Source organism: Phyllostomus discolor, chromosome 13 (assembly GCF_004126475.2).
Source record: "Phyllostomus discolor isolate MPI-MPIP mPhyDis1 chromosome 13, mPhyDis1.pri.v3, whole genome shotgun sequence".
In the NCBI taxonomy this organism is placed as follows: domain Eukaryota; kingdom Metazoa; phylum Chordata; class Mammalia; order Chiroptera; family Phyllostomidae; genus Phyllostomus; species Phyllostomus discolor.
In genome coordinates, this window is record NC_040915.2 from 52,731,976 (window position 1) to 52,756,800 (window position 24,825).

The following is a 24,825-nucleotide window of genomic DNA, read 5'->3' on the forward strand; positions in this document are numbered from 1 at the left end:
TGGGTAAACTTGGGAAACTTCTGAATTCCTCTGTGGGAATGGCTCCCAGGAGCTGCAGAGCAGGGTCGGGGTCGGTGTCGGTGAGGAAAGGGTGTGCTGTTTAGAAATAGCCAGCTTTCCCGGACATCTGTATCTTCCTCAGACACCCAGCAGAAAACGCTGAGACGCAGCCTGAGGCTTTTTGCTAGCGTTGTCTGTGGTGTGACATTCTCTCTCTTTCTCTGTAGCTGGAGGCTGGCAGTGAGGAAGATCGCAAGTTAAATCTCAGGTAAGCAGGCTTTTCTTTTCGGTCTTGAGGTTTTTCTTCCAAGCAGGTAAGAAGTCTTCTTGTTTCTTTCCCTAAGGGAGAAGCCTTCCAAAAAGAATACACTGATTTTTTTAGTCGTGCCTTAAAAATTATACATGCATGTTTCGACCTAACTGGTGTGGCTCGGTTGTGCATCATTCTGCAAAGCGAAAGGTTGCCGGTTCAATTCCTGGTCAGGGCATGTGCCTGGGTTGCGGGTTCAGCCCCCACTCCAATAAAGTCTTAAAAATATATATACATATTTAACTATAAGCTGCTTTAATAACATTATATAATGTTTAGGAAAAAAGGAAAATTAATTGTCATTATTCCGCCACCCTTACTTTGCCAGTACAAGCATCCTTATATACCTTCTTCCAGATTTTACCCTTTGCTTTAAAAAAAAATAAAATCATGTAATGTGTTCTCACATTTCTATCCTGCTTCTGGTAAGGTCTTCTTCTTTGAGGTAAGGACATCACTAATTTGAAACAGACATTCAACCCCCTAAGTTTGTTAAATCAGAGTGGTTTTTTTTAGTGCTTATGAGAAATCTTTAGCTGTGCTCATTTAAAAAATTCCCAAAGCTCTGGCCCTCAGTTGCTATATTCAAGAGTAGACACCAAAAGCATTTTTGTTTTCCTTTGCACAAATTGGAGGTTTTTTTCCTTTGGGTATTTTGTCGGTTTACAGAAGATTTAGCGCTTCATTATATAATGTATCCCTCTGTGCCAAGGAGCCATTCTTAAGCTCTGACTCTTACGTTGGAAAAAGTAAACAGTTTCAGGGATATTGTCCTTTAAAAAAAAATGTCGGTTTTATCTTGTGAGGAGGAGGAAAATTAATTGGAAGAGGAAGTATGTGTGCAGAAACTGGGGTCAGGCCTTCATTCCCGAGAGCAGGCTGTTCCCCTGGCCAGCCTCAAGCGCAGCGTGCAGAAGGGGTAGAAACGTGCTGAGTCTGTTCTTGAAGTTTCGGCGTGGTTGAGTGAAGGGAGGGAAAATGCTTTTATTGGGGTACACGTCATTTCTCAAGGTCATATGTGTGTAGGGCCATAATGGCCTGTAAAAATCAAAGAGGTGTCCTATTTCCACTGTAGGGTCCTCATTGTAATGTTACACTCAAGGAAGGACCAGTGACAATGACAAAGTTACTCTTTCACCTGGTGGTTTGGGCTGCATGGGGTCTCGGGCGGGGCTGCAGGGCTGGAGTCGGGCAGCCCCCCAAGCGGGGGCAGTGATGGGCCGTGCTGCAGGGAGAGCCCACCAGCATGTATGCGGCTGTCCGCTCCGCGGCAGGGAGGGGTGAAGAGGAAGTGTGCCCCTTGGAGGCTCTTTGGGGGCAGAACTGGGAGAAGGGGCCACTGAGCACTGTGACAGCCGTGCAGGGCCCTCAGAGCAGTGGCAGGCGCCCGTGTCCCCCGTGTCCCCCGTGTCCCCGCCTCTGCCTCCCTCCAGCCCTGACCTGGAGTCAGAATCGCTTCAACCCTTTGACTCCCAACCCTTCTCTTCAGGGCTGTGGTCCAGGACCCGGATCTCTCACTCAGATTGTCTTTGGGGCAAAGAGCTGTTTTTGGCTTTCTTTAATTGCCCTTAATTGGCTGACAGCATAGTGTTTTGAAATGTTTTCAATTAAGAACTTACACATAGCCCTGGTGGGGTAGTTCAGTTGGCTAGAGCAACATCATCGTACGCCAAGATGAAGGGTTTGATCCCCGGTCAGGGCAACTACAAGAATCAACCAATGAATGCATAGATAAGTGGAACAACAAATAGATGTTTCTCTCCCTCTCTCTCTCTCTCCCCCTCTCTCCCCCTCCCCCATTCTCCCTCCTTCCCTTCCTCTCTCCTCCTCCCATCTTCCTTCCTCTCTCTCTCTCAAATCAGTAAGTAAAAATATTTTTTAAAAAAGAATTTATAAACATCTGTGATATGAAAATATGTATTTGCCCTTCTGGCCAATAAAAGGCCCCTCTCTTGTCACCACCTGGAGCTGGGGAGGACCTCACAAGGAGAGGAGGCACCACCAGGCAGCTGTGTGTGTCGCCGTATTTAATCCCCCAGCAATCCTCTGGCAGGGGTGGTATTTTCTCAGCTCCCAGGCCAGGAACCTGAGGCCCAAGGTTGTACGGGAGGTGTATTCAAAGAGTGGCCTCTGGTGCCTCTCGCAGCTGAGTTTATCGTACTGCTCTGCCCTCCGGACCCGTTCATTCGTTCAGTTGAATCATCTCTGAGATGTACAGGGGACGGAACTTACCTAAGGTCCCCCAGGTGGCAGCACCAAGGCCAGAGCCGAGGACCACCCCTGGGTGCTTCCCAGGATGTCACATCACTCTGATGACCACTGTGAGTTCCTCTTCACGGCTCTCAGCAGGTCCCCAGAGTCACTGTAAACTCAGGGAGACCCCGGGCTGGAGTTGGGGCCCCGGTTCTGAGCCCGCGCCCTCAGGCTTCCTCCCAGCCCCTCCTCACTCACCTTGACATTTCACTCCCCTTCTCCGGCAGAGGACACCAGCCTGCCCGCTGACCCTTTTAGCCAAACAAGAAAGGCTGTGGTGTCCTGGTTTAAACTTTGAGTGAAACTCATTCACATCCGTGTTTTAATTTGCATTTTCAGGCCTTTCCTCTCTGAGCCTCTCCTAGAGAAAAAAATGTGTGGAATATTCGGTGGTTTTTGCTTGTTTTGAGGGGAGGAGAGTCAGGGAAAGCAGATTTCTCTTTGCTTCAAATTGACCCTGAAGGGAAACTGAGATGGCTGTGTTTCTAAGGGATGTTGGTAAGGGAGAAAAACTGGGGACGACTGGGTATTCCTCTCCTCTTCTCCTCCCTCTCTACCCTTAACTGATGGGTTTATCTTTGGGGTTACCTCCTTTTGCACATGCTGTTTTTCAGTCTTTCCTGCTCCCTGAGTATGCTCTTTATTATTATTATTTTTTTTATTGATCGATTTTAGAGAGAGAGAAGAAGGGGGGAGAGAGAGAAACATCAATTTGTCGTTCCACTTCCCTTTGCATTCATTGGTTGGTTCTTCTATGTGTCCTGACTGGGCATCGAACCCACAACCTTGGCACCTTGGGACGCCGCTTCCACCAAGTGAGCTATCTGGCTGCCCGTGCTCTTTCTCTAAGCTGGTGGTTTCTTCAGTTGGCCACAGCCCTCACAGCCAGGCCCAAGTGCTCCCACCCCGGAGGCTCGCCACTGCAAAGGTTCCTTCTCTGCAGAGGAAGCAGGTAGCTTGGGTTTCTGTATCTGTTCTACGTACTACACAGGCACGTGTGCTTTCGTTTCGTCCCTCAGTGCTGGCGCTTCCCTTTATGACAGGGCCTCCGTTCCCTGCCTGCACACACATCTCAGCAGTTTAAACCTATGTATGAACCTAGTTTGGCGCCTGCAGTAATTGTGTACGTGTGTGAGAAAGGACAAGGCGTAGAGGAGAGAGGTGGGGCTCGGGGTCAGGCAGGTGCAGGTTCGGAACCTGGCGCCTGCGCCAGGAGCAGCCGAGTTCCTCTCCCTCTGTGTGCTGCGCCTCTGGGGGTCTCGGCCGTTCATCTGTAACAGGGCGATGAACTCCGACTTTTCAGGGTTGTCAGCGGTTTGAACGGGGCTCCTCCCAGAGTCAGGCCCTTGATGGGCTTAGAGAGCGGTTACTGCTTTGGGCTTTGTGAGATGTCGCTCAAATCAGCGCTAGTTCCGAGCGTCGAGCATCGAGTAACAGGGGCCGACTCCCTGCAGGCATTGTGCCTGCCGTGTCCTGTCACCCTGGGCCGGCCCCGCGAGGGCCACCACCGTGGGTGCTCGGTGACTCGGAGCAGTGTGCATCTTTCCCCCCAGCTACCTCCCGGTGAGACGGAAGTAGCAGTGTCCGCTTGCACGATCGGTGTTGTGGATCAGCTAGTTTCTCTGGAGGCCTCCTGGAAAGTGTCTCAGGAGCCGATCGGCTCCTGCCCGGAACGAAGCCGAAGCCGACTGATGCAGAGCAGCATGGACGCCGTCCTCCTGCTCCGCTCCTCCGTGCTCTGCGTGAGCGGGCCACCGCCGGCCTGGGCAGTGCCCTCCTGGAAGCCGTGCCGTTCAGACTGTGGGAACTGGTGAGCAGATGGCCCTGCTGGCAGCCGCTCCTGGCTCCCTCGCCATCCTGGGAGCCGCCTCGGCCTGGCATGGGATGCAAGCGGTTGTGTGCCAGGCAGGGCCCCAGGAGAGAAGATGCTTGTGCTCTCTCCAGAGTGTGGATCAAGGGTGAATGGTTTTGGGTTTTTTTCCAGCGTTTCCAAACCCAAGCGCGTGAAAATGCTCATTAGAGTTCTTTTCATTTTTTTCTTGCCTACCCAGGCCAACGTTTGGGCCAGAGCAGTGGGGTTTGGTTTTCTATATTTCGTCTGGTTTCAGTGGTAAGCTGTAAAGTCCCTCAAACCTCCACCTTTCCCTTTTGGTCCTGCCCTGGAATTCCCCAGAGGGACCTCATTCTCTTTAGAACCTTTGAAGTGTGGCTGTGCCTCCTCTCCCCACCGCCCCACAGTGTCACGGAGGGGTGGGGTTGTCACGTCCTTGTCTCGCAGAACAAACTTCCTCATCTCCCCTCAGGACCTCTTCTTTTACCCCTCTCTACCCTTGGGGCTTCTTTCTGCCTCTTGGTGATTTCTTAGCCTGGACTGTATCGTCCCCATTGACAACCCGTCTGGTTAAGTTCTGGTCAGAGGTGTCGGACACCTGCTGCATGGGGGTCTTTGCGGCAGGTTGCCGTTGCAGTTAGCTGTTGCTGTAGAACGAGTTACCACGGACGCTGGGATCCAAAACAGTGTCTGGTTATTATCTCGCAGTTTCCATGGGTCAGGAATGCGGGCGCGGGTTAGCTGGCTCCTCGGCTTGGGGTCTCACACGGCTGCAGTCGAGATGCGGGCCAGCCCTGGGGTCTGATCTGAGGCGGGGCTTCTCTTCCAGAGTCACACTGATTCTTGGCAGAATTCATGGTCTTGCAGCCTCAGAAGCCGTGGCAGCCTGCTTCTTCAAGGCCGACAGGAGGGACCGCTGCCGCGGCGTCCTCGAGCTGAGTGCCATCACAGGAGTGACCGTCCCTCACTTTTCCCAGACAGTGTCACCTAACTAAGGGAGCAGTCGGGATAGGGACGCACTCGGCATACCTGAGCCAGGGGCCGGGACCTTGGGCCACCTTGGACTTCTGCCCACCAGTCCCAGTGAGTGGGAGTCCCCGGGATGCCCTCATCTAACGCAGAGGAAACAGCAGTGCAACTGAGTAGGGTTCCATTCAGTGTTACAGAACCAGCGGGTGTGTATTATTTAAAGGTGACGCCAACTCAGGGATGCTCCGCCTTCAGCGGGGAGAGGCCAGGAGCATCAGGATACCACAGGGATTGACCGCCAGCCAGCGACTGCCACGTTCTCTCTACTCAGCACCCACGCCCTGGTCTGCTTCCGGAGGCACGGCATCTCTTGGGGTCACACCCACTTTGAATATTTGGGCCTCTCAAGTACCACCTCCACTGACCCGTAAACATTTTCTTCCCTGAGCTTTGGCCTTAGGGAGAAATGGGCCTGGGTTTGGCCCTGACCTCCGTCATCTTTCCCCTCAGCTGGCTCTTGTGTGACGCCAGGCAGGCCTCCGTTTCCAATGGGCAGAGCCATACACACCTGCAGGGCTGCCGTCAGAATGCAACGTGGTCATCACGCGAAGCTCTGCTCACACGCCCCGTCTGCGCCTCCTTCAGGGCCCCGCCCCTGCGGGCGGTGAGTCACAGCTCTTCCATTTTCTTCCCACGGGCATTTTTCTCTCTTTAGTGTTTCTTTGGGACTTGGTCCTTGTTGTATTCTTAAAGGCACCTGCCCACTAGACTGCATGCCCGCCCTAAGGACACGGCCTTCCTGGCCTCTGCCTTCCTAGCGCCTGGCATGCCCTGGATGGGCCGTGGAGGTCTGGTAAGTTCAGTCGCTGTGACCTGTGTCACGTTGAGGAGCTCAAAGCGGTTTCGGACGACACGCAGGAACAAAAGACAGTACTTTTCCTGCAGTTTCCCGTGCCCTTTGGCACTGCCGGAGCAGCCTCAAGACCCCTCTGTCTGCATTTGTCTGCCCACGAGCTGTTTGTTCAACACACATTTGTGGAGCACCTACTACGTGCCCAGCACGGCTGTAGTTGCTGGAAATAGAGCAATGAAGAAAACAGAGCCTGCCCCCGTGACTGACATTCTGGGGGTTCGGGGGGGTGGTACAATGAGTAAGTGCATGAAGCATGTCAGGAGGTGCCAAGGAGAAAAGTAAAGCGGATCGGAGGGCGTGGAAGTGAACGCTTCGGACACACCCTCCTCTGTGAGTGGCCCGACGGCATCATTTCATCAGTGTGGGCAAAGCTGCTGGAGGGAAGGTGCTGTTTTTATTCCCAGTCTCGGGATGAGAAGGCAAAGCCTCCGAGAGGTGTGACTGGCCCCATTCATTTGGCAGAAGGTGGCAGAGCTGAGACCTGCAGGCGCTATGGTCTTTGACTCCAAAACCTGTGCTCTCAACCCCAGAATTTAAGAGCCGTCTCTACTGACCCTCCTCCCAGTTCCAGGTCCCTCACCAGGGGGCAGAGAGCAGGCCAGCAGGCCGCCGGAAGAACTGGCTCTGCAGGCTCCAGCCCTAGTGGTCCCATTGCGAGCTGTGTGCTCTACAGGCGGGTCCTGGCATGTGACCTGGCTGCCTTCTCCTGAGAGCAAGAATTGTAATAGAGCCCCCTTCCCATACAGTCGCCTGGGCACCCTGGGAATGATGATGAGAGCTGTTTACCGAGTGCCCGTAGGTGCAGACACTGGGCTGGGAGCTGTGCCCTTGATCTGGCCTTGTCGTCACCACCTGCCAGGAAGTGGGTGCCTGCCCCCCGAGACAAAACTGCAGCTCCGAGAGGCCAGAGCTGGGGCTGGAACACAGGTCGTTGTGACTCAGACACCCACGTCCCTTCCTTTCTGATCCGGCTCCTCACAGGAAACATGCAAATTTGTGTTCATCTCGTCCCTTCCTGTCCCCAGCGCCACGGCACAGGCAGCAGCCTCCCGTTGACTCCACATCTTAAATACTGGCGTCCACACACTTTTAAAACCCTGGGGCCGTTACACAGTTTCGCTTTTCCTTTAGGTTTAACTCAGGTATTATTCCCAGGAGTTTGTTGGAACATTTGATTTTAAAATCAGAATTTGTGTTCAGCATGCATTAAATATTTTTGTTGTTGGAAAACTCATCCTAGCATGGAGAAAAATGGGAACAGAGGTAAAGAGTTCATTTGATTCTGCTGGAACTTAATTAACTTTATTATTGAGGTTAACTTAAAACGAATTTTGCTCAGGGTAGCAGGTTTCATTAAACTCCAGCACTGGTGCTCAGACTTCAAGTGCGTGCCGTGCTGTGGGGCCTCTGCGTCATCCTTCCCGCATGCTTAGCACATCACAGGAGCGAGCACACCTGATGACAGCACTTGTGCAGGCTCTTCGCAGGTGACCGTGGCACTGGCGATCACCCTCTGCAATGGAACCAAGCTGTGAGAGGGAGTCAGATAGCCTAGGTTCTGTCCCGAGTGGGCCATCTGCTGTTCAACCTTAGGCAAGTTGCTAAACGTCTCTGGGCTCCCGTTTCTTCCATGCTCTAGTGAAGAGCCGTATTAGGTGATGGCTTCCAAGACCAAGCGTAAGAGTCCTCCCACCCACCAGTTCAGTTCTGTACTGCACTGTGCTTCTAATCACGGTAGGTTTGTAACGTGCTGTCAGGAGTTTCTCTTTCATCCCCCCACGAGGAGCAAGCTCTGACCTGGTGGGGCGTCTGGCCAGGTCAGTGCCGTGGTCTGACCTTGGGGTGGAGGAGACTACTGTGACCACTGAGAAGACGTGGACCCGCCTCGCCGGTGTGCTTTGCCCCCAGGAGCAGGGCCATGTGCCCAGGGGTGGCCGTTTAGAAAGAAGGGGCTCCACCTTCAGCTCTCGTCTTGGGCCTGCGTTGTCCTGCGGCCAGATCTCTGGGTTTGGACAGCTCATTAGGAAATTCCTTAGGCTAGGAGCACATCCAAAGGAGTCGTTCTGCTTCAAGGAAGGCTGCAAGAAGAACTGGGGACTAATCAAAATAGGATTAGTCAGAGCAAGGAGAAGTCATCTTCCAGAGGTGCTGAGTGGCTGGGCTGGGTGTGGGGGCGAGACTGTGAGTCTGACCTGCGGGGCTCCCCTTTTTGGTAGGAGGGGGGTAAGTACTGTTGCTGGGTCCCTGGCGGAGGGGATGTGCTGACGAGAAACCCAGCAGGCCTGCCCTGCCGTGTGGCCGAGAACGCCGTGGTGAGACGGGTGAGGTGGCTGCATGCGTCACAGAGCTCACCCAGGCCAGCCTGGGCCTGACGGCTGTCGGCCCTGCTGCCCGACCACCTGCATGACTGTGACCTTGCGCCGGCCATCTGCCCTCCCTGAAACTGAGGGTCTGTGGGAGGCTTAGAGAGCCTTGAATGTTGCGTGTAGCGCCTCCTCCTGGCCGGAGGCATGGTGCTGTGGTGTTTGCATTGATGGCGGTGAGGGCCCCGTGCTGCACTCCCTGACTGTCTCCCCTCCCTGGATGGACTCAGGGCTGCCTTACCTCGGAGGCTGAAGGCCAACCAAGTGGAAGCTAAGAGGAAAAACAACCAATGCTTGACCCACTTTCCCCCCCCGCCGGGTTCTATGAACTCTGTACCAGACTTGCATCATGTCTTGTATGCTTTTGTTTTTACAGATTTTTTTTCTTTTTTATTGAATGGCTACTTTCAAAACTATTTTTAAAAAGACTTTGTTTCAAAGAAAGCTGTCGGAGGTCCTGTTAGGAAAGGTCTGTTGCTCTCCCGGGGGGCGAGGGCGGGGACCCTGCGCCCGTGGAAGGAAATCCTTGTCAGAGCTGGACATGCTTGCCGAGAGTTCTCAGGCGCTTCCCCAGATCTGAGCCCAGTCAGCATCCCCACAAGGGAGGGGACCAGGCCAGCTGCTGCCCCTGGAATTCTCTTGTCACTTCTCAGATGTCCAGCCCTGCCTGTTGTGCTCAGGGTCTGCTGCAGGTGAGGTTTGGGGGCGGCTCTGCAGGGCTGGGGTTGGGGCCCCTGAACCTTACACAAGGGGGCCCCCTAAGGCGCCTGCTCCCCAAGCCCTGGGCACCCCCGTGCAGGCCTCACCACGTGCGTAGCAGGGAGGTGTGTCTCTTGTGAAGCAACCTGGTAATGGAAGCAGTTTTTACTCAACTGTCTGCTTTATCAGTTCAGCCAGAGTAAATTTGGTGCCTTGTGTGTGTAATGGGCTCTGTGCTGAGTGCTGGGGATTCCGTGTTAAGTTAGTCTTACCCCCTGGAGGTAACGTGCATACTGTGTCTGAACGTGTGTGCTGTGTCTACCGTAGCTCTGTTGGAAGGGGGTTTGGGACAGCTTATAGCATTCATAGAAACAACATGATTTAAAATTGGAAAAGTGGAGCCCTGGTCAGGTAGCTCAGTTGGTTAGAGCCTCGTCCTGATACACCAAGGTTGCGGGTTCGATACCCAGTCGGAGCACATACAAGAATCAGCGAATGAATGTGTACATGAGTGGAACAGCAAATCGTGTTTCTCTCCCTCCCTCCTTCTCTCCTCCCTCTCTACCCCTCTCTCCTCTCCCCCAAATTTTGAAAATAAAATTAGAAAACTAGAAAACAACAGCGGGACAGGGAGAAAGGAGGGGAAATACAATGAGGTCATAGAAAGGCGTACACATGGAGTGTGTGATATAACGTTGCTGCAGTTACCAGAGTTTGGCTGCCAGTCTGACTTTGAACTTCCCACAGTCAAAACAAAGGGAGAAACAAGATCAGTTGCTGGACTCATAGTGTCCTTAAAATACCACCAGGTTGGTTTCTCGGTGGAACAATTCCTGATGGACACCCTGATAGGTATTCCTGACACATAGTGGGTGTTCGCAAGAAGACCCAGGGCGGTGGGTGGGCAGTCAGGTGTGGGCCCTGCGGCCCACGGAGGTAGCTGATGCTGTGCACCCATCCCGTCCATTAACCTGGGTGTTTGTGGTCCTGAGAGGTGAGGTCAGCGGCAGCGCTGGCGCCAGAGCTGCTGGTCTCCCGAAGCCTTGAAAACAGGATGCTGAGTCACATCCTGCCGGCCCGGCCCGCAGCATCCTGACTCTGATGCCCTTCAGGACGGGAGGCTCATGGGGGCAGCTCGGCCCCTCGCTGTTCCAGAGTGTGGTCTCAGAGCAGGAAAATGTTAAATGTAGGTCTTACACAGGCCAGCACTGCTGGCTCGTGAGGTCCGCACGAACTGCACACACACACGGTGGACCCTCGCACCCTTTCCCGCTGCTCGGGGCACGGATCAGCGCGGCTCCGGACGGCGCTCGAAGGCTGCGAGAGATCCCCGTGGGTGAGGGAGCCAGTTCCAAGATGGAAGGAGAAAGCCAGGGAGGATGCCAGTGACGACAGCCAGTTAAATGGTCTGAAGCTTTTGTCACCTGCCAGTGCAGAATAAATAGTGTTTTACCAAAATTCAATTAAGTGGAATTCAAAAAAGTAATTGTTAATGTTTTGGAACAGGACTTACAGGGAAGTTGCAAGTACAGCACAAAGAACTTTTTTCTGAATTGTTTGGAGGGTCCGTCGCCAGCCCGATGCCCTTTGACTGTAGGCCAGGACGTTCTCCCACAGAGCTGACCCCTGACCCCACGCCGGTGGCCACTGACCCCTACGTGTTCACCATTTGACTCAGTGACATCCTCTGCAGTAGAGAGGTCCAGTCCAGCATCCCCTGTTGCATGTAGTTGTCCCGTCTCTGAGTCTCCTTCGGTCTGGGACGCTCCTCCGTCTGCCTCTGACTCTCATGACCGGGACGGTTTTGAAGGGGGCATCGTGTTGTAGAATGTCCCTCAGTTCAGGTTTGTCCGGCGTTCCCTCGTAATTAGATTCAGCTCGTGCGGGAATGACACAGGGACAGTGCCGTGTCCTCGGAGAAATCTGCCAGGTGGCGTGCCAGTCCCTTCTGTCCTGCGCTGCCCACTTCAGCCCCCAGGGTGGGTTTTGTCTGGCTTCACTCCTGGGCACTTACTCCCTTCCCTTTATCGTGAAGAAGTATTTCTTGAGTGATTCTTTGAAATTATGTTAGTACCCTGTCCCCCCTCAACTTTTCCGTTCATTTATGCCTGTGTGGACTCTTTGTTTGTGTGTTTTATTCAGTCATTTATAATCGGTTCATTGTGTCACTGACTTCCAAGTTCAAATTGTCCACAGTTTGGTGGGTGGGGTCTCATTCAAGCTGTCTTCCACGTTCATTTATTTTTCAAAGTTGATTTCAGAGCGATGGGAAGGAAGAGAGAGAGAGAAACATTGATTTGTTAGCCCTTCTATTGACGCATTCATTGGTTGATTCTTGTACGTGCCCTGACCGAGGACCGAACCTGTAACCTTGGCGTATTGGGACAACCCTCTAACCAACTGAGTGACCCGGCCAGGGCCCATGTCCCTTTACATGTCTACATCGTCTTTAAGCACGTTCTTGCTTTCTGATACTAGGTGGTTCAGGCCTCATGTGGTACCGTCTTTATGGCATCTCTGTAATCCGTCATCTCTCCAAGGAGCCCTGGTTCCCTTTAGTGGGAAATGCAATTCAGAAGCCAAGGCGGGCGTGCTTACTCCTGTTGGAGCGACACTGTCCACAGGCCCTCTCAGTGGGCAGAGTGAGGAGGGTGTGTGCGTGTGTGTGTGTGTGCGCGCACACTCAGAAGCTTTTGCATCTGTATTTATTTCTATTCCTATTTACCATATTTTGCCATGTATAACGTACTCCCATATATTTGTGTGCATTATATGCAGGATTCTTATACCTATTATTATACCCATGGTGTGTGATCATTTATATCCATGTATAATGCACTTCCTTATTTTTCCCTCAGAAATTTGGGCGAAAAAGTATTCATTATACACGGCAAACTATGGTAAGTACATTGGGAAACATGAGTTCAGACACATCTTTGGGTTCATTCTAGTTTTCTCTCCATATTTGTAAACCCCTTCTCCGGCAGTGAGAAACACGACTCCCAGTTGTCTCCGAAACACTCCCTTGTTGGATCAGCACCCCCCGTCATGAAAGGGAAGAGCCCGTGGCTTGTAGCGAGGGTGGCAGGGTGGGGAGGGACAAGGCGTGAAGCTGGAGGACTGGGGAATGGGACGAGAGAGGGCAGGGCTGTGAATAGACCCAGAATTTAAAAAGTTTATAAGGACAGTGATACAGGAAGGGACACACAGGGTGCGGGAGAAATAGCGTGAGAGGTAATACAAGGAAGGTTTTTATTATAAAACCCTTTTTCTGATTGTGTTATAAGCTCCTTGGGGTCAGAGGGTATCAAATGAATGACATTTCGGTTGACCACATATAGGGGCTAATGGTGAGTCCCACAGAAAGCTAGCACAAGACATTTGGACTCTAATCTGTAGACTAGGTCTCATCGTTGAAAGGCCTGGAGCTGGGAGACAGCGTAACAGGAGCAGTGGTTAGGAACTGTGCGGGGCGGGCTCCACACCGCAGGTCCCTGCACCGACTCTCATTAGGCTGCAGGCTCCTGGGGCTATGCTTTAGCTAAAGTTAAAATGCCAGAGTCATTCGTCGGTCACACTGACTACATTCTAAGTGTTCAGTAGACACCTGTGGCTAGTGGCTGTCATCTTGGAGGGCACAAGTAGAGAACACGTCCCTTTTCCTCAACAGCACTGCCCCTCGGGGACCATGGGTAGCTCCCCAGCAGAGAACCAGGCACCCACGGGGGCCCGTGGATACTGCGTGGCTCGCCGTGGCGAGGGGGGCCAGACCGGCAGCGGTGACTAAGGGGCTGGGAAGGAGGGGGCCCCTGGAAAGGTTAGGGCTTGGCAGCCAGTGACTATGGGATGGGGCTGCATACCAAAGAAGAGACTGAGAACCTGGGACAGCGGAGATAACCATTCTTGGAATTTTTGAGTTGTTTCAAAACATTTTCTTCATGTGACTGTTATTTCTGGCTGGCTGGGTTGTCCCTGCTGCCGCTGCACTTCCCGCACGGTGCCCTCACCAAGGGGGCTGAGATCCTGGGGTTTACCAGATGTACGGGGGACGGCGGCACTAGCTCTGGCCTCTGTAGGCAGGACCTGACGGGCTCTTCGTGGGGGTGGGGTGCTATCCGAAAACTATCCTAAGGCTTGTAAGGCCAAGTTGAGGCACATCACTTGCTGTCTCATTGACACAGTGGAAAAAATCCTGCTTTGGGGGGCTTGCTGGTATATTCAGCTGCTGGCTGCTACCCATCGGCATGAAGGAGAGCTGTGAAGCTGGCTTCAGAGAATGTCTCTTACTGTCTGAAATACTTCTGGACATTCCTCTTGCCTGAGAGAAGCCTACGCCTTCCAGCCAAACAATCCCTGGCCCAGCAGCGAGGCCATGTGTGAGGAGCCCCGCCAGCGCTGCTGGCCCGTGACCCCACTCCCCAAGTGCGATGCCCTGCAAAGCTGGAATTTCCCTGCGCTCAGCGTGCTGTGTCTCAGGGACAGCGTGGTGGCGCTCTGGCTGGTCGGTGTATCAGGTGAGCTCCTTGTTTCCTCGTGCTCTGAGCGCGGCCCCGCCAAACTGGACTGCGGAGCACAAACTAGAACGAGCGAGGCCTTGGTGCAGCTCAGGTTCTTGGAGGCTTGCACGTGAGTTCCAGGTGAGGGGCGGAGCTTTCTCCTCCACCTTTGGTCTCCCAGCCTTCTCCACAGAGTAAGTCTCCCGTCTCCTTTACACCCTCATGAACGTCACTTTGCGGGGGATGGGCTTCCGAATCCCGACCCTTACCAGTAGTGGCTTTGGGTGTTACCTGCTGCCGTTTGCCGCAGGCCAGACCATCTGACCCAGGGATGCTGCAGGAAGAGCACTGAGCTTGGAGCCTCTCAGCCCCGTTCTGCCCCTTATTAGCCACGTGACCGCAGATAAGGCATTCACCTGCTCTGTCTTGGTCCTTTCATTAGAACTATGAAAACTCATTGTGCCACGAATTAAGAGCAAAAGTGTAGGGGCAGGCCGTCTGAGCGATAAGAACTGTTCAGGTTGAAGGTATCATTTACGAATTTAAAACAAAACTCGGTGCATGTCTGTGGTCTACCAGGCTCTCAGGTGCCAACTTCCCAGGTGGACGGTGGGATGGCTCCACCCGAAGCCCAAGCTTGGTCCCCTAGCTTTGCACGTCCTGACCTTGAATTCATTACTACACTCGGGGATGAACAGCTTCTGAGAAACCAATTCCACTCACCAAACTGATATGAAACGGGCTTACATGCCAGAATAGACACGTGTGGATTCACAGTGGGGCCTTCTGCAGCAGAGACCAAACCCTCCCTGCTCACCACAGGGCAGGTGTCAGGAACCCATCGGCGCTCCAGCTCCCCTCGCTCCTTTCTTTGTTCACCGACCCTTCTAGGCCTGGGTTGGGGTGGTGTCTCCCAGGGCGATCTCCCTGGACCCCAGGCGGGGCCTGGTGTCCCTCCTGTGTGCACATGCGTGTGCGTGCACATCTGCAGCACCCTGCACATTCCTCTGCTGCGTGACCTGCCACATGACATTGCCGTCATGGACACCGAGGATACTCCCCTGTGTCTGCCTGACCCACTGGAATGGGATGTTGCCCCAGGGCGGGAACCACGAGGGCTTCGTTTCTGAGTGCCCAGAACTTAGCGCCGACCCCACACAGTAATATCTGTGAATCGAAAGGGAATCAACAGAGCCTCCTCTTGGGAGTGTTCAGTGGTGCCCACCTTTATACCTGTGCCCTTCTCTTCTGGAATTATGGTCAAATCCGCTAGATGCACCACAGTCCACGTGCAGTGGAGGGCGAACTCTGTGCATGTACGAGTAGTCGGGGTTGTTTCAACCAGCCCAGGCAGTTTGGGGCCCTTTTCAGAGCCTGCGCCTCAGGCTCACTTTCTCTGATTCTGCGCGAGGTGCAGTGTCAGAAACCCTAAATCGTACCATGGAAGTAACTTCCCGTGTCCTCATCTATAACATTGAGCATAATAATGCCTGCTCGGTCCACCCGGAAGTCTCTAGAAGATCAAATCAGTTGACACTAGCTAGAGGGCTTTTTCATCAGCAGAGCTTATCAGAGGTCTGGCCCGTCGCTGTTGCTGTCACTTCACAGCGTGGAGCGGCAGGGCTGCCTTTCAGGGCCAGGCACGCTGGTGGCTCTGAAAGCATCTGCTAGGAGACTGGCACGTGCGCTCACCTGCTAACCGGTTCTGCGCGTCCAGGGAGGGTGCTGTTCTGTTCTGTGACCTGGCGTGACCTCCCTCCATTGTACCTGACGGTGTTCTTCTCCTGAAGGGACCGTGTGGTTTTAGTGGCGGTGCTTTCGCCCCACCCCGAGGAAAACATTTCTCGTGCACCTACTGTGTGTGAGGCATTTTTAGGAACCCCATGGAAGAAAGCAGTGTCTCTGTGTCTTTTCTCTGTGTCTTCTGTGACTGTGAAACCGAGGGGTTCTTGACCCTGGCTGTGTGTCAGAAGCACTTCTGGAACTTTTAAAAAGCAGACGCTCAGACTTACTGCGGACCTTTTGAATTAGAATCATTTAAGGTCAGGCCTACACGTGAGTGTGTCATGGAGGTTTCCCAGGTTCTTCAGCTGTGTGGCCAGACGTAGAAATCGGGGGCATTAGCATAATACCCTGTACTGTACACTTCATATTTCTGGTTTTCAAGGAATTAAGTTTCTTAGTGGCCTGGCGCACACCCAAGCCAGCCAAACACATGCCCGTCCCTGAAAGAGGATCATTACCTTTGCCCTTGAGGACACTCGGGTGGGCGTAGCTTGGCACCGTGCTCCTTCGTCTGCAAGTATTTGCTGTGTGGGTGAGAGAGCAGAGCCCTGTGACTGAACATCAGAGCACGCCTGTGGTAGAACACGAACTACAGCCCAGACCAGCGTGTTTGTGTTTCCTGAACTTCCACATGCACCAGACTCACCGGGGGGTTCGTTCAGCGCAAGGCTTCCCTGGCCCTCCCTGGGGACTGTTTCAGGCATTCGCCCTCCTTCATGCAGTTGTCGCATGAAGCAGATCGCGCCTGCCCCTCAGAGCCGTGGGAACCAGGCGGCATGGCGTAGCTGAGTGCCCGGCACGGTTTCTGCCGTGTGGCCGGTGCTGGTAATGACAGTGCTGTTGATGGAAAGCAGCTTGGCCAGCATGGCTGTGCCACCCACAGGGCTCGTCACGGTTCCCATTCAGTCCGCAGGCACTGGTGATGTGTCCCCGTGGGCAGGGTGATTGGGGTGGTCCTCCAAGCCTCCTGCTTGTCCCCAGCGCCGGTGCAAGAGCTCTAACACCAGGGCTTCTCTTCCTGAGGTCCTGTTGCCCTGCATGAATCCCTCTCTCTGTTTCCTGCGAACGATGCTTCCACCTGCTGGGAGCAAGCACTGAGGACCAGCTCATCTTCTGGCATCTCAGTGACGTGTGCTTTAGTGGCACCAAAGCAGCGGCATTAGTCATCTGGACCAGAAGGGACGACGGCACTGCAGGGGTTAAGAAGGTGGGCGTGGGACAGACGTACTTGGTCTAGTCCCGTCTTGTACTGGTGTATGTTCCTGGGCAAGCTGTGGTTTCCTCGGCTGCAAAATGTGAATAATTGTAATGTGTGTTTCACTTAATCCTTCCGTGAGGATTTGGGGGTTGGGGGAAGCTTCCACATAAGACCTTCCCAGAAGCCTCTACTCAGTGCTGCCTCCTTCGTGAAGACTTCCCAAATCCACCAGTTAGATGCTCTCTCCCCTCTTCTAAATACTAATAGGGTTCCTTTCGTAGGGGGCGGATCCCATTCTGCCCTGCATTATGGTTGTTGGTAGCCTTACTTTACTTCACTGGCTGAATGAAGCGCTAAAACCAGACGGCTCCCGGCCGGCTCCTGCGCCAGGCCCTCTGGGAGCTGGGCCTGCTTTACCTCTGCCGCCCGTCCTTCCCGAGCCCCATGCCTGCAGCTCTCAAAGCTCCTGTGTGTGCACCCAGGGTCTCTCTACCTGGAACGCTCCCTCCCTGGACTTGCCTCCTCAAGTAGCGATTAGCACGACTGAAGAATTCCCAGAATGTAAAAGTGCTTTTGAAAGCTCCAAGAAACTGTGGCAGCTGCCCACAGTCGGTCACTGTTGGGTGAGTGGATGGTGTTTTGACAAAAACTGGAAATCCTCCACTGTGTCGATGGCAACAAGCTGGGCTCCCCGTGGCCCGGGGTGGGTGACTCGGCGGCCAGCTGCTTTCCCACAGCCTCGAACCCCCGAGCACACGCTGCTGAGGCCCACGCGGCCGCCGTGGGAGGCGAACGATCGGAGGGACTTGGGCCGCCTCGCTCCCTCTGAATGGCCCTCTTTCATCAGCATGCGCAGGGACAAGGGCCTTTTCAGCCCAGACATCGGGGAAGACGAGAGTTCCACAAGAGCCATTTGCTCTCCGGGTGGGGACAGCGTCCGAGGACGAGGACTCCTCGCTGAAGGACTCCGGCCTGGCGCTCGCCTCTCGGCCTTCTCCGGAGACCCTGGGAGGCCTGTGACCCCGGCAGTCATGACCCTGTTCCCTTTCACCGGCTGCTGCGTCTCCCTTCAGCCACCTCCTCACTTCTGCTCTGCAGGGGTTTCCAGCCCAAATTAGTGCGTATCTCACCGCTGGTTTCTCTTTTCCTACCGCGTCTCGGTGTCTGGATGACTGGCTGTTTACGCTCTGAGGGCTGGGGGGTTTTGAGGAGCAGCGGTTGAGGTTTTCCTCTGTCTTCAGTGCGTCGTAGAAACTCGAATCCCGCATCATCGCTGGAGGCCAGTGTGTCATCTGGGAGCGTGTTTACGCTCTGGAGACAGCAGCGTTGAGGGTGGGGGTCAGGAGGGCAGGGGCCGGCTTTGTTTTCAATTCCTGATTTCTTCTTGCAGCGACAGAGGAAGACAGTTCAGTTTTGTTTGTCTGGGTCTGACCTTCTGGCACTCTGGTCACTCTGTTCAGGACACCAGCATCTTTGAGGCGATGGCTGGTGTTTCTGTAGCTGGGATGGGTGGCTTTTGCTCCCGGCCCTGAGCAGTTGGGGAAGCGTGTGTGCCATTGCCCAAGTGCACTTGTTAAAGGGCTTCCTTCCCCACAGGGCGCCTCGAGGCTGGGGGACCAGGGTGCAGCGCCCCTGGGTATGAGAAGCCGGGCCGAGAGCCACACGCACGGAGCACTGGCAGCCGGAGGGAGTGTTGTGTCTGCCAGCCAGAGGGTGCGTGAGGCTCTGGCTCTGGCGCAGTGAGCGCAGACCCGGAGACGGGAAACAGGGTCACGAAGAATGTCTGCATCTCGCTTGTGTGAATCCTGTGACGGCCCCTGCTCCGCGGCCTCTTGGCCCCGAGAGGCATCTTGGGTGGCCATCCCGGTGCTGCATCCGCTCACTGCCTCCCCAGGCACAGGGCGAGGGCACCGGCTCGGGATAATGTGTTCCCTGGGCTCCCCTGCGGCTTCCAGTCTCACTCTTCCAGTAAACGCCCGTGACTGATTGCTGGGAGGAGGACAGAGGCCGTGTGTTCCTGGCCGGCCGCACAGCCCCCGGACAGCTGAGTGCACGGGAGGCTCCAGCGCTTTATCAGCCTCGGGAACCCTGGGGCCCGGCTGGCCTCGTCAGCGATCACAGGGATCGCAGGGTAAAACCAGCCTGTTCTTTTGCATTGTTCCCCTTTCTTTCCAAAGGAAGCGCGAGGGAAACCAAGGGGAATTTTCGCCCATGATTTCCAAGGCAAAGGTCACTGTTAATGGCTGGCTGTTTCCAGAGTCCTCGGGTTTCTGGTCAGTATGGATTTTTGTTTTTCTTTTTCCTTTTTTTTTTTTAAACTCCTGAACAAAAGAGGCTGATGCCGCCTTGCTTGATTTTCCCCAGCGGCTTTGACGAACTGATTGTTACGTTTTGTGGGTTCGGGAGTCCCTCGGGCAGCTCTTCCAGGTTTTGCTGAGAGAAGGTAGTGAGTGATCCGGGTCTAAAACGGAATAGTTCTGGAAACAGACGTGGTTGTGGAAGTTTAAGGAGAGGGCGACAGGTGGGAAGGGTCGGAAAGCGTTGGGCGATTCTGCCACCTGCTACGTTGAGACGGCCTGGATTTCAGATGGGCCAGAGGAGCGCCAAGCGCTTCTCGCCGCCCGTGGGTGAGAGTGGGACAGCGAAGAAAGGGTGCTTCCCATTTCTCCCATCACTCACACCCCGGGCTCCCCAACACTTGTCACTCGCAGCGCAAACACGCGACTGGCAGGCGGGAAGGATGGCTCGGCGGTGCGCTCGAGGTCACGAATAAGGAAGCGTCGTACAGATGTCAGGTGTTGGTGTAGGAAATCCATGAAGCCAGGTATCAGCAATGCAAAGGCCCCAGTAAGGGAGGCAGGACGAAGCCTTAGTGTTTGGTGTCTGAGCGCTCACTGTCTGTAGCATGGGGGTTCAACCGGGAAAACCAACAGGTTTGACTACGGACTTCCATTCTAGAAGATAACCGTTGTTCTGATTCCAGCATCTGCCGACTTCCATGCTAGCCTGTGTGGTGAGTTTTCTTAGCACCTCGTGTTACATCTCTTAGCCGAGTGTTTTATTCCAGGATTGGAACGTTCGACTACTCACCTTAGGTGTCTGGGGCAGAGGTGATCTTGCTTTTTTATGTGACAGAAAACATTGTTATGTTTCTGTCAGGAGTGCATTTGCTCTCTGTTAAAACAAGAAAAAAAGTGCTGCAGGGTTTTTTAAAGATTTTTCCCTTCAAATGATTTACATGTTAATTGGTTGCTCAAGAGAGAATTAATGATCTTTACAGTTTCCTAAAATTTGAACTGTGATCCTCTCTCTCAAAATTAATAAAAATAAAATGTACTTTTTTATGAGTACAATGTATTCTGTTACTTTGAAAATCCAACAAAAATAATCTTTTTAAAAAGTTAGTATTTGTTCGCTGTAGGAGATTTGGAACATACAAAGGGGTAGAAAGAAGATAATCATGGATAGTTCAACCCCTCAAAAACTACTGTTAATAATTTTGGTGTATTTTATGGGTAGTTTTCAGAGTTTATGGAATTTGTGAATAATTCTACTAATTAACAGATAATACAGTCTATCAATTTATACAGTCTTAATTTCTCCATCAGCAAAAGAATTTTGGGGGCATTTGGAAATCTTGAAAAATGTTTAATTGCAAATTTTCAGCTATAGGTTGAATGTAAATGATTTTTAAAGATTTTATTTATTTTTAGAGAGAGGGGAAGGGAGGGAGGAAGAAAGGGAGAGAAACATCAATGTGTGGTTGCCTCTCACATGTCCCCCACTGGGGATCTGGCCCTCAACCCGGGCATGTCCCCTGCCTGGAAATTGAACCGGTGACCCTTTGGTTTGTAGGCCGGCACCCAGTCCACTGAGCCACACTAGCCAGGGCTGAATGTAAATGTTGTTGCTAGTTGAAATAACAAAAGACCAAAGATTCCTTCTGCTCCAAAATTCACTGGGTCAGGTTCAGGTTCTCTGCAGCAACAGTGGACAGAGCAACCTTGACTAACTTACGTCACAGGTCAATTGCCACTCACTTTTCTTAAGACGCAAACAAACAGTGGAAGCGTCATTTCGCCTTCCTCGGATTCCATCACGGGAAGGCACCAAGAAGCGGTCAAGTTGTCCAAAGTCGTGGCGTCAGAAACAGAGGTCAGCAGCAAGACTTAAATGCACAAAGTGAATCACCCTGTCCTAACCCGAGAGTCAGCCCCTACTTTTAGAAGATGCCGTATTACAGTGCCGTCCCTGTACAGTACCCTGCAGGAAAGGGCTCTTGGCCCTGGAAGAGCCCACGTAAAACCTCGGGTGTTTTAGCAGAAGCATTCTTTCATCACGCAAACTCTCTGGCAGCAAGGTTGCAGCTAAGGTTTAGGAAGAAAGACCATTATGTGAAGTTTTGATAAAAGCCGTTTTATCCCATTTGATTTTTATATGCTGTTTGTCCGCACTCCAGCTTTGCCTCTGGAGCATGTCCTGGCCCGTTTTCCTCTCTGAATTCCAGCCTAACTGTGCCCGGGTTTTCTTCTTCCCAGCGTAAGCGAGAGCTTTTTCATGGTGAAAGGAGCAGCCCTCTTCTTGCAGCAGGGGAGCAGCCCTCAAGGCCAGCGAAGTCTTCCGCACCCCCACAAGCACGCAGGTAAACTGGTGTTCTCCCACTGGAACCTACTTTCTGTGCTGCTGGGGGGGCTTCCCGTCGCCGGTGGTGAGCTGTCTGCTGGGTGTCGAGGCCAGAGCTGTGGCGGAACCAGCTAGTAACGCAAGCCCTTGCTCGTGCGGGCGGTCCACACGTATTATCCAGGTGGCACTGGGAGCGGGCGACCCTTTTGAGCATCTGTGTCTGCCTCACAAGTAAGGCGGTCGGTAGCATTTGGTTTGGATGTGAAGGTGTCCTACTCAGAGTTTATCAGTCAACTGTATATTTCAAGTTGTAGTATGATTTTCTAAACAAATGCACCAGAAGGCATTATAGCCCCGTGGTGTCTCTGTAAAGCCAGCCACCTTGGGGTACTACGAACCTACTCTGGAGATGCTGTCATTTCTCTGAGCATTTGGAAAATTCTCATTTGGAAAATTTCTTGCTTTTGGGTTTTTTTTTTTCCACATTCTCTGCAATCCACTACTCTTACAGTTAGTATCAAAAGGAAAAGAATCTGTTTTTGTAAAAGGCAGTGGAATGAAAAAACAGGAGTTATTAAGCTTTGCCAAGACCATCTAGAAAGAAACAAAATTTAGTGACACATTTGACGTGAGCCGCCGACACCTACCTAGCCTCACAGAGCACCATGTGTCCACACTGTGCATCCCTCCCTCCCTTCTTCCACCCCATAGCTGGGAGGAGAGGGTACCCATAGACAGAACTCACGGAGCCCTCATTTCTTAGCCAGAGGCAGGGGGAACCCCAGTGCCAACCGGGAGAGGATTCCTAGCTGGTCTTCCAGTGGAACAAAGCCATAAGGTGTGTTGTCTCGGGTGTTGGGCCTATAGGTGATAAAGTTTTTAAGTTCTTGTTTCCAGATTTTCTATAATGGGATGTATTACTCTTACAATGAGCCTTTGTTTGACACACACTGAGATGGGGCGTCTCTATTTTTAATGGTGGATTTGGTTCGGGGATACAGGGAAGTGATAAAGTAGGGGGTTGAACCTAGTATTACTTTATGTCCAAAAGCAAACAAATAAGGAATGCCTGTAAAGCAACACGCCTGGTTTTCTTCGGTGACTTGACTCTGAAACCAAAGGCAATTTGGGAAGAAGAATTCAGAAAACATTTGTGCACAAATTGACCTTTGTAACAGGTGCGGCGTCCCCAGGTGCTTCTTGGACAGGCCCCGCACACCTGAGTATGAGCTGGACAGGCCCCGCACACCTGAGTGTGAGCTGGAAAGGCCCCAGACTCTCAGACGACAGGGGAAAGCAACCGCAGTTGAGGCCAGTCTTCTTGTCACTTCGATCACTTTGTTGGTCTGACCTCCGGTCATCCAGCCTCACTGTGGATCTGAGGGCCTCGATTAGAATTTCGTATCTTACAATTCGATAGCAAACACCCAGGGCTCAACCAGTAGTTTCACGTGATGATATTTATAATCAAGATCCAAGTCTGTTTTCAGCCAGGAAAATCGTCGTCCTGCACAAGGAGGCATTGTGGTTCGGGGAAAGAACACGTGCTTCGGAGCCAGGCAGGCCGGCGTCCGGTCCCGGTTCCGCAGGTCGCTCCGCTGTCACCGTCAGCCCTGAGCCTCAGTTTCCTGGTCTTCGCAGTGGGTGCCAGGGACCAGAACCTCGGAGGGCGTGGACGTCCAAGTTCACGCGGGTAGCACACTTGCCTCCCCGTAGGTGCTCAGTTGTGGTAGCTGTGACGGTTACTGCGGTGGCTCCCAGTGCCACAAGCCCATCCACAGAACCTTCGCTCTCGAATTTGCCAACGGTTTTGCCCTGTTAAGGGTTTAACCATTGTTCATGTCATTGTCATGAACAATGCTCAGGCTTTGTTCGCTTGGTGTGAGTCTCCTTCCTCTGGATCAGACAGTGCGTGCACAGTGCGTGAGAGCAGGAGGAAGTCAGTGCAGAACCGTTCCGCAGAAGCCCCGAGTCAGGCTGGCCGGTGCGTCCGCTGAATGTGCGTGAGAGGAGGAGGAAGGCCACTGGCTTGTTGGCTCTGTGCCCCTGGGGTCTGGGGTGGCTGGTGAGCTCACAAAGGCAGCAGGACCTTGGACTGTCCCTGAGTGCCCCACAGCCCCCTCAATAATCGCCACACAGAGCTCAGTACCAGAGCTGCGGGTGAATGCTGTCCACGTAAAAGTAATCCAGTTCGTGTCAGCCAGCCCAGTCCCTCTGAGACTCTTCCTGGGACCGAGCTCTGTGCTTCTCTGCTCTGGTTTTTGTGCAGGTGACTGGCGAGCACGCCAGCGTGTGGGGACTGGGTGTGGACGCCAGGCTGGGGTGGGGACGCCTGTCGGTCGGCAGTCCCACACCTCCACGAGCCGTCCCGCGGAAAGGAGTCCCTCTGCACAGAGAGTGTCCCCCTCCTGTAGGCGCCCGTCTGACACGGGGCTGCTTTCGCTTTCATTCGAGTGCTTTGACTCGGAGTGGGTAGTCGCAGGGCGCAGGCAAGCCAAGGACCGGCATGGTGGCTGTCAGTCTTTGTGGCACTGGTGACAGGACAAGCGAGGGTGCCCTTAGGCAGAGGGAGGGGACGGGGCCCTGCATCCTTCTTTAAGTGAGTCCTGACCTGCAGGTCATCCCTCACGGGAAGTGGTGCCAGCGCAGGGCCCTGTGCCCCGCAGGACCCTGTAATAGAGCGAACAGACAGGAGGGGCAGCTTGCTTTTTAAAAAAATGTTTTCAATTAAATTGTACATTCAGAATCATCCTGTATCAGTTGCAGACAAACAGCAAAGCGGTTAGAGAGTCATGTACTTACGGAGTGGTCCCCCTCAGCCCCATACCTATTTATTTCAACATTATTGACTGTATGCCCTGGGTTGTAATGCCCATACATCTCTGCGGCTCCTCTGTGGCTGCCAGGTTGCATGGCTTCGTCCCGTCCCCTTGTCACCAGACCGCCAACCACCCCACCGACAACTGTCAGTCTGTTCTCTGTATCTACGAGTCTGTTTCTGTTTTTTTTGGTGCCTTCTTTCATGAGGAGCAATTTCCTGATGACCCGCTTCCTCTCTGGGGCAGGAAGTACAGCTTGGACATCACATATCAACCTGCCCTAAAACTTAAAAGGTGCTTTAGCCAAAGGAATAACTTCAGTGTATTGGTCCTGCTGGGTTTCTAGTTGTGCTCTGTAGGGTGATTTTTTTTTTTTTTTAAAGAAGATAATCCTATTCTTTAGGGCAGCACTTTTCAACCGTGTACTGCAGGAAACCTGTCTGTTCAGTCAGGGACACTGGCCTCTCTTCCCTGAGACTGTTGAGTAAAAAAAATGACAACAGCCAACACAACAATAGCTGCCCAGTGTGAATGAATCCAAATTTTACTTTTTTTTTCAGGTTGGC

The 24,825-nt window shown here is 53.1% G+C and overlaps 1 protein-coding gene across 2 annotated transcripts in view; it reads left to right on the forward strand.

Annotated features, from left to right (window-relative positions):
• The window catches only part of SSH1 (slingshot protein phosphatase 1), a 53,424-nt gene that overhangs the window by 4,465 nt on the left and 24,134 nt on the right, over positions 1-24,825 (forward strand). The window contains exons 2-3 of one of the 2 annotated variants that reach the window (XM_028528383.2): positions 228-268; positions 21,356-21,459. In XM_028528383.2, the coding sequence (XP_028384184.1) occupies positions 228-268; positions 21,356-21,459 (145 nt within the window). Of the gene's footprint in view, positions 1-227; positions 269-21,355; positions 21,460-24,825 lie in introns of those variants that run through there. The other variant, XM_036014427.1, reaches the window with a different exon arrangement.